Source organism: Lepisma saccharinum, chromosome 3, assembly GCF_977018435.1.
Source record: "Lepisma saccharinum chromosome 3, izLepSacc3.1, whole genome shotgun sequence".
NCBI classification, from domain to species: domain Eukaryota; kingdom Metazoa; phylum Arthropoda; class Insecta; order Zygentoma; family Lepismatidae; genus Lepisma; species Lepisma saccharinum.
The window spans coordinates 27,392,648-27,402,853 of record NC_139231.1 but is presented as its reverse complement, the minus strand read 5'-3'; the positions used below and the strand labels follow the sequence as shown (position 1 = coordinate 27,402,853).

At 37.1% G+C, this 10,206-nt stretch overlaps 1 protein-coding gene across 1 annotated transcript in view; it reads left to right on the top strand.

The window, feature by feature from the left end:
- Positions 1-331: 331 nt before the first annotated feature.
- Positions 332-10,206, top strand: part of Upf1 (Upf1 RNA helicase) — an 88,571-nt gene continuing 78,696 nt past the window's right edge. The window contains exon 1 of the mRNA XM_083118366.1: positions 332-686. Coding sequence (XP_082974492.1) covers positions 501-686 — 186 coding nt within the window. The 5' untranslated portion in view covers positions 332-500. The remainder of the gene's footprint in view (positions 687-10,206) is intronic.

The window sequence follows — 10,206 nt, the reverse complement described above, 5'->3', positions numbered from 1 at the left end:
CGATAAGACAAAGGTCGAGTTTGCTGCCACGCGTATCTCTTTTCAGGTTCCAGCAGACACTACCTTTTAGGAAGCTACAGCAAGAAAGTTCTCAGACTTGTCTTTCTAGTTTCTACATACATTTAGGGACTTCCGTGGATCAGGAGTTTAACATCTGTACGTTACGTCACAACAAAAAAATCTAATAAAATTCGATAACTCTTAATATTATGTTAAATGTTTGGTACAGTAACAATATAATCTTAAATTAATTTTATAATTCAAATATCGATTCATAAAATAGTGGTATATTTCTGTCAATTAATTTCTGTATTTTCATTTAGTTTACCACACCTGCTGACGTAATAAGAACTACGGGAATATGGCGCAAGAAGTGTTCAATGCGAAGTGAGGGCTGTAAATGGAGGAAATTAGGCCTGCACATCAGTTTTATTTGAATACGTTTTCTTTAATTTTGGTTTTAACATAAAAAATTGAATCGTAAGCACATACCATTCAAAATGAGTGTTGATGCTTATGGCCCAAGTTCTCAAACCCTGACTTTCCTGGATACTGAAGAATCGGATTTGATTGGCGCTGATACACAAGGATCAGAGTTTGATTTCACAGATTTTACTCTTCCTTCACAAAGTCAAACGCAGGCATCTCAACTAGATCCAGGTCAAAGTCAGACTACTCAAAGCCAGGTAAGATATATGTGTGTTGTACATTCTGTAAGCTTAAAATAATGTTTGAATCCAACTTTCCACAGAGTGGTTTCAGGATGGAATAGCGGTTGTAACCCCCCACCACCACTTCTTGTCTTGACACATGAAGGAGAACCGTAGTTTATTGCATGTATGTTGCAAACTTAATTCTTGTAGACCAGAAATGGCAATGTATCGTACTGATAGAATTATAGAACGATGCTGTTTGTTGGCATGGGTTGTTTCAGTAGTACTACCATATTGACGACTTCCGCATTTTTGATAGTTTACATTGATAGATCTAGTCGGGAGCTATATCTTGAATTTTAATACTTTGCGATATATATTTAAAAGAAAAATTGTGCCTCACGTAATCATCTAAAACACAGTCGTTATTGATGTTATTTTGATGAACACATGTGGAAGGTGTGCTCTTTGCTGGATTTGGCATGCTAGTTTTTGTAACAATTATTATGTCGTTGCTGTTTGTTGAAGAACATGAAAAGGCATCTAGGCCCAAGTTCCTTTTGGTTTATTGCGATTTCATCATGCTACGAATGCAATTATTACATGGTTCGATTTTGATTTAGTCTCTTAACACATACTACGGAGTTTTAGCGATCACTTAATATTTTGTTCAATATATGCTATCGTGGTTAGGTTTGTTCCTTTAGCATTAAAATAAAGTCCCTCAATGCATTCTAATAAGGTTCCTATTTACTTCTACATTCATTCCCACGCTTATAGGACATTTGCTGTTGTTTGTTGACTGAGAATATCTTGTCTATGAGAAGTGCGTAATGTAATTTTCAAGTTGTTTTTTTTCAACATAAATAACTTTTTTCGAGTCCAAACAATCGGAACCATTACAGTCATCTACTCAGGCTCGTAGCCAGGCAGGACCACCTGGCACCGTCGTCAGCCCCCTTGCATTTTCGTTAGCACCCGGTCATTAGGGAAAACTACTGTATAATTTGTTTGGTAAATGTCTGTTATATCGGATACACATTTCTAACTCACATTTTCAGTTTCAAATGGTTCGTACTTACCAATTGTGTATTGCGGAACCTATTTCAAGGTGCCATTGTGCTTTTTACACGAAAATAACTTCGAATTTTCACATTACGAATAATTCTTTTGGGTCCTTTCTTCCGTTGTGGAATATAAAATATTTTGCACACAGCTGTGGATCATCACACGTCGTGCTTGTCTTTTGTAGATTTGGAGTGGGCATGCAGTGTTGCAACCTTCTTAACCAAAAAATACCTACTTTCGTGTTCATTATGTCATCACAAAGCATTGACGGATAGCTCCAAAAACCATTCCCGATAACCCCAAAAACCATTCCCAATAACCCCAAAAACCATTCACGATAGCCCCAAAAACCATTCACGTTAGCCCCACGAACCATTTCCAGCCAGGTTAGGTTGGGTTAGGTTAGGTAAGCATAGTTAAAAAAATGAAAATAAAAATTCTGGTAAAATAAAGGTGCATTTGGAAACACTTCTTCCTCTCGCGATACCGCGTGACTTTCGACACTCGTGCCATCTGCAGGTTCATAATGGAAACAACGGCATAATGTTGTCGCTTCGCACAAGAGGCTACTTTATTACATCAAAAGTGCTTATTTTCTGTTGTCCAGCATTCCATAGTGACAAAGTACCTCCATGAAGTTTGATAAATTCAACAGAAACTCATTTCCGTAAGTAGTTTCCCCTGTAAATTTAAAGAAAAGTGTCTCCGATATAACAGATATTTACCATTTGTTTGTAGTGACAAGTGAAAATGTAGACAGCGGATATTATGTGGTCATAACTTGATGAAAGAACAAATTCACAGGACGAAGATCAGCTATCACATTCCTTCATCTTGTTTATGAACTGAAGTCTAAATAGCGAAAAGTACAGGGTGTCTGCAAATGATTGATAGTGGTTTCATGATGTTCCTGTACATGTATTATTGAACTTATCAGGAAGAAACTTTGCAGTTTTGTAGAAAAACTTGACACGATTTGTGAGACATTGAAGTTATGCAAGTTTTCTGTTCAAGTGGCGCTGTTGAGCATATTCGTGACATTCCGGAACTCGATGCTTTTTGTACAATCTTCTTCAGTGAACAACCATTACAGAATACGGGTATCTTGACATGTTAGAAAATTGGCTCATGCCACAGTTGGAGACAGACAGTGAGAATTTTATCCACCAGTTCCATCATGATGTCCACAAAATCTTAACCACCAGAGTATCATACCGATGGGTTGGTCGTTGTGGAAATGATGATCAACAACTACTGTCTTTGCCTCACGGTGACTTTTTGTGTCTGGGGTTATGTGAAGGAGCTAGTGTTTGTGCCTCCATTACAGAGTAATCTAGCAGAAGTGCGGGCTCGTATTATCAGTGCTTTCAATCGAATTGATAGTTACATGCTTCATCGCGTTTGAGAAGAACTTGATTATAAAGTTTATGTCTGTAGAATCACGAAGAGGGAGCATATCGAACACTTGTAATGTGCCACAAAACATGTTTAGTTTCTCTACAAAACTGTAAAGTTACTTCACAATATGTTTAATAATAGTACATGTACAGTAACATTGGGAAACTGCTTCAATCATTTGTAGACACCCTGTCTGTATTTAGTAGGTTGTATAGAGTTTAGAAAGTTCTTGTATGGCAGGGCCATAACCGGGCTGAGTTCCCCCTTGACATTAGGTAAAATTATTTTGTATAATTTGTTTGCAGTGAAGAGAGAAAATGTAGACTGCAGATATTAAGTTTCTCACAACTTGGTGAAGGATAAATTCACAAAACATAAACTTCATCTTGTTTATGAGCTGAAGTCGAAGTACGGCAAGTATTTAGAAGATTCTATAGACTATATAATGTTCTTTCACATAAGAGCTTCTTTTCTGTACCTTTGCTGTCCCTGCTGCAGTCTCCCATTTAGACAGAAATCTGTGACTTTGACGTCATCGTCCACATTCCTTCCATATCTGCATCAAAGGTCAACAGTTCCTAAGTTTTGAGAACGAAGAAGTTTTATTCCTTCAGCTGGGGTGGAATGTTCGGTATAGCACTATGATTGAATATTGTGCATTTTTTTTATGATATAAATATCTGTATCATGAAATGTAATGTGTAGTATGTAATAAGGACTGATGTCAATAGCAATTAACACTTCAAGAGATGTTTTAGAAGATACCTATAGAGAAATGTACTATTTGTGATATTTCTAAATTTTATATTAACTTACCCACCCCCCACACACACATACAAAAATAATTTACCTTCATTTAACACTGTTAAACTTATGAAAATGGACTTGGTTTACAAAGCCCCCCCTGATATCTCATAAGCCCCCCCCCTTCCCCTGGAGATCAATTCTAGCTACAGGCCTGCATCTACTTCAGCAACAGGAAAAGGCACCTACTTTAGTGCTGGAAGCATGCTGTATACATGACTGTACATGTATTCACAGCCAAGAAATCACTGTGAAATTGTGGTGATAGACTGTATTGGAGTTTGCCTAGTTAATTGTTTATTAGTATTAGACCAGTCCAGGGGTGCTTGTCCCCTTCCCCTGAAATATCTGTAAGACATCGTATTATTCGAATGGTGAAATTGTAGTCTCAAAACATTGTGCCATTAAAGACAGCAGATTAAGTGGTCTCTAATATATGTTGTTTTATGAGAATTTTCTTGGGGGGGGGAGCATCACTACATGCCCTCCTCACTTTGAGAACTGCTATACCCCCCTCCCGTAGAAAAAATCCGGCGGGCAGCCTTCTATTGAACTATAATCATATTTGTATCTTACTCTATGAATGTTATGCGGAAGACATAGGTGTGATACATACCAGCATACGTTTTTTCAAACTCATTTTACTGTTCTAAATACCATTTTTCTCTCTTTTTATTCTCTTAATTTTACCTGCAAAACCTACATCAGATACTAAGTGTATATATGAAAGTTTGTGAAATGAATGTTTTCCGTATTCTTAATTAACATGGTACACTGCAATTGTAAATTTCTCACCTGGAAAGAGTGCATGACTAAAACAACTTACTTTAAATAAACTTACTTTAAATATTTAAAATGGGTAAAAGTTCGGTATATCGGAGACACATTTCTTCATTTTTACACAAGAAACTACTTACGCAAATGAGTTTCTGCAAGCTTTCCAACATTTGTCGAGGTATTTTCTTTCATCATGGAATGTATTTGACTGAGAAATCATGTATTTTTCAAGAGAAAGAACTCACCGACGCACAATTGCCATTGCTTTCGCTACATGAACTGCATGCTGCGTACGTTTGATGACATAAGCCCCTGTCAGTGTTTCCAACCCCCTTTTTTTTCACTATGCTTGCCTAACCATCCCAAACCTAACCTAACCTAACCTTATCGGAAATTGTTCGTGGGGCCATCCGTCACCTACCCGTGCATAATGTAAAATTTTCACACGTGACAAACACAATAGTAGGTATTTTTCGGTGAAGAAGGTTGGAAACACTGCATACCCACAATTTGAGTCAAAATGTACCTGCCATTATGTGTGTTACGGAAGCGAAGAAAGGAATAAAAAAAATTACTGTATGTGAAAAATTGTGTCTGTTTTCGTGTAAAAAGCATAATGGCACCTTGAACTATGTTCCGCAATACACAATTGGTAAGTACGAACCATGCGAAACACAAAATATCCGATTTTAATGTGTCTCCGATATACTGAACTTTTACCTTAAAATGTTAATCACTTTTATATTTACAAAAGTGTTAAAATATTGCACTGTTTTTGTTTTTTAAAGGTACCAGTTCGTTATATTGGAGACACATTAAAATCGGATATTTTGTGTTTCGCATGGTTTGTACATAACCAATTGTGCATTCCGGAACATAGTTCAAGGTGCCATTATGCTTTTTACACGAAAACAGACAATTTTTCACATAGAGAGTAGTTTTTGTAATTCCTTTTCTTGCTTCCGTAACACACAATATGGCGGACACAGGTTGACTACCATTGTAGGTATGCAGTGTTTCCAACCTTCTTCACCGAAAATACCTACTATCGTGTTCGTCACGTGTGCAAATTGTACATTATGCACGGGTAGCTGATGGATAGCCCCACGAACCATTTCCCATAAGGTTAGGGTAGGTTTGGTTAGGTTAGGCAAGCATAGTTAAAAAGAAGGGGCTGGAAACACTGACATGGGGTTACGTCATCAAACAGATGCAGCATCCGGTTCACGTAGCGATAGCAATGCCACTTGTGCATTGGTGAGATAATTCTCTTGAAAAATGCATGATTGCCGGTTAAATAGATTCCACGATAATAAAAAATACCTCGACGAACGTTGGAAACCTTAGAGAAACTCATTTCCGTAAGTAGTTTCTTCTGTAAAAATGAAGAAATGTGTCTCCGATATACCAAACTGTTAACTTTTTAAATACACATTTTCCAAATGATTTTAGTTCTGTTCATTCAGATATGGTGTTACATATATAGGTCTAATTTGAGAAAAAAGTGTGACTCCATCTTGTTGTCAAGGTTTAAGCTAACTTTATGCGAGATAACTTAGACTTGATTTGGTTACTCACATCAAAATGATTGCACAACGATACATGCTTCATGCTTGATACACCCAAAAACTAAAAGAATCATGATATCAAGGCAGGTCAGGTTGCAAATTATATTCTACACACATACAGTTTAAAATGATGAAAATAACTCAAAATCAAGTCTCTCTGGAATTGGATTATTGTCAAATTAGGATGTGTGTTACAGGCTATTGCATTGTGTAATATAAAAAGAAAGAAAGAAAAATATGACATGTTAGTTTATTGATGTGTTTAACATGAATATCAAATGTACATGATAATAGGCAATGGTGTCAAGACTGATCTTACACAGGGACTTCCCTCATGTGAAGGTCACTGCAGAAAGGGAGCAAATTGATACTGACTCCGAGTTTATGTAGCAGGCCAGTAGCTAGAATTGATCTGCAAGAAGGGGGGGAGGTGGGGGCTTTGGAAACAGTCCATTTTTTAAAAGTTTAACAGTATTAAATTAAGGTAAATTATATGTGGGGGGCATTAAATTACACAATATTTAGTAACATACAAAAACAACATTTTTCTATATCTTTTAAAACATTGCTTGAAGTGTTAATTGACTGCTACTGAAATCATCCCTTACTACACACTCCATACTACTTCTGATGATACAGATATTTATGTCACACAAGAAAAAGTGCACAATATTCATAGGCGCTGACTCCATGGGGCTTAGGGGGCTCGAGCCCCCCCAATGTTAATGATGTGGGGGCAGAGCCCCCCGAATAATTTTGCTGAAGAGGATCTAATGTATTAGTTTTTTTTCTTGTAAAGTTTACTCTGAATTGTGCCACATGAACTTAACTTTAAACACACATTAGAAATGTTCTAAACCATCAACTTGGGGGGGGGGGCTATGACCGGAGACAGCAAAACACATGACTTATTACTATATACTAAGTATATAATTATTATTTACTATTATACATATATTAATCAGAGACATAATGAATTTAGCCAATGACTTGTTAAAGACTGTTTGGGAATCCCCTAAAAGAATGCAAATATTTTCGAATATTATTGATGTGAATGAGAAGGCTGGCAACACTGGACTGCAGCCACTTTGCCCTCGTCAGTGGACGTTGAGAGCCTCCAGTGTGCAACAGATCTTAAAGAACTATGAATACCTTCTAAATTTTCTTGAGAAATTTTCTGAAGAAGATTCTACTGACGCAGCATCAAAATGTGCTGGATACCTGGAGACAATGCTTCACTTCAACACATTTTTGTTTCTCTCCCTCTACTGCCATGTGATGGGTCAAATAGAAGAGGTAAACTGTACAATTCAGTTTCCATGCATTGGTGCTACAGAAGTGGTATCAAAACTAAAATACTTGACTGACATCTTTCAAGAAAAGCAAATGTGTTTTGAACAGTTCTGGCTGAAATGCACAGAGGGCAAACCGAGCCTCGTTGATGAGCCAGAATTGCCAAGGCAACATCACGTCCCTAAGAGACTTGAAAATCCTGATGCTGCCAAACATCACAAGTTCTACACTCCAAAATAGTATTAGAAATCAATATACACTGACGTGTGTGACACAGCAAAATCATGTGTTAAACAAGGACACGAATCTACAGGACTACAAAGTAACAGCCGTAGAGAAAGAATGCATCTCAACTGTGAACAGTTGCACAACAAACTTTCAGCAAACGCGAGAATTCTTTCGCCAAGATTTTAATGTCGATAGACTCTCCTTACACATGCCCATGCTTGGTGATATCGCCAAACAGAAGAAAATGCTTGTAACTGCCGTGAGTGACATAAGGAAGTTTCTTTTGGAAGACAGGACCCTCCAGGAGTTTCTGCCTGAAGTTGCCAAATTCATAATGGTCCTCCGCACTGTGCCAATGACGACAGCCACAGCCGAAAGGTCATTCAGTGCTATTCGCCGACTAGAGACATATTTGAGATCTACAATGGGGCAGAAGAGACTAAGCAGCTTAGTAGTAGTCCACATACATCAAACTGTGTTTGAAAATTTTTACCTGACACCGCTCGTTAATGAATTCATAAAAAAATATCCCACTGCGTAGAGCAACTTTTGCTTTATTTTTAAATCATGTCATTTATTTTGTCTATTTTTATTATTATTGCAAAATCAAATTTAAAAAGTAAAATATTGTAGCAAGAACAAAAAAGTAAAACTATTTTCCTGCGATTTGTGTTAACATTTATGTAAATAATTAAATAAAACTGTTAAATATTGTAAATATTCGTTATTTTATGGGTACGTCAACACTAAGCTTATTTGCACTCCCATCACATGTCTGTTGTGGACATTAAAACACACCCATGCCCTCGCCAGGACTCGAACCCGAGACCTCTGGATCAAAGCAAGTTGAGCCGACCACCCAACATGCTCAACTGTTAGGTTGATCTCTTAATGTAAATTCATACTTCTCAATATAAATGTTAATTGTTATCTAATAAACAAATGAACAGACACAAAAGACATAAAGAGACTTAGAAACATTATCTAAACTTTTCTGTTACATTTCATTTGCATGAGGAATATAATAGCTGCTTAAAAACTGCTATACGAAGACGTAATTTTTATTTTTTTTAAAAAAGGAAGTGAGTCATTCATTCATTTATTTCAGTGATCAGAGCCCCCCCCCCCCAATAATTTTGACAAGTCAGCACCCCTGACAATATTCAATCATAGTGCCTACAGTAGCCCTCATTCCATCCACCCTCGGCCAAAGCAATGAAACTCCCATTCGTTCCCAAAACTTGGGATATGTTGACCTTTGACGCACATGACATCAAAGTCACAGATTTTTGTCTAAACAGGAGGTCGCAACAGGGGCAGCGTAGGTACAGAAAAAGACTGTAATATCTGCTGTTCATGTTATGTGAATTTATCCTTCACCAAAGTTGTGAGCAAAATAATATGTGCTGTCTACATTTTCACTCTTCACTGCAAACAAATTATTCAAAATAGTTTTGCCCTATGTCAAGGGGGCTGATGGTAGAGTAGAGCCAGAAGGGGGGGGGGCTGAAACCCCCCCTTCCCCCCTGCCTGGCTACGGGTCTGTTATGTAGTTGATCCATGTTGAAGCTGGAACTAATACATTGTGCATGTTTAAAGTGCACAGATTAGTTCCTCAGAACTCCACTCCACTTTCCACAATCATATCCAGCGTTCAAACTCCTCACACTCCTGTGCAAGCATTAGGTCATGGTTCCAAATGAATAGAAGAATAAATTTAGAAAGTAAATGTTCGATCTAGCACAAACACATTTCTTCATTTTTACAGAAATAACTACTATACTATACTACTTTCTATAGCATTGTACAAGTTCTTGAAGGTATTTTCTGTCATTGGGATTTTTTTTTACTATGTTTGCCTAACCGGACCTAACCTAACACTATGTGAATGGTATGTGGGTCTATCGTGAATGGTCAGTGTGGCTACATACCCTAAACATAAAGAAGAAACAACAATTGTTTTTGTTTTTTTTACTATCTTTGCCTAACCTAACACTATGTGAATGGTCAATGTGGCTACATAACCTAAACAGAAAAAAGAAACCGTTACACACTTCCACAATGTCCGGCAATGCTATAGAAAGTAATTTCCGTAAGTAGTTTCTTCTGTAAAAATGAAGAAATGTGTTTGTGCAAGATCGAACGTTCAATCATTTAGAATACTGGAAATGGATGTGGAAGTAAGTTTGGAGAAACTAATGTGTATACTTTAAATACACAAAATGTATGAATTTGCAAGCAATTAAGTTGAGCAAAATAAGTTATTGAAGTGCCCATGCTTGTAAGTTAATTGTTGTGTGAAAGATTCTTTTCGCACGAAAAATGTTGTATACACCTGGAGGAGTTGTCAGTGTGTGAAAATACTAAGGCAACAATAGCATGTACAACATAATATTCTTGCCAAGAGCATTACATAA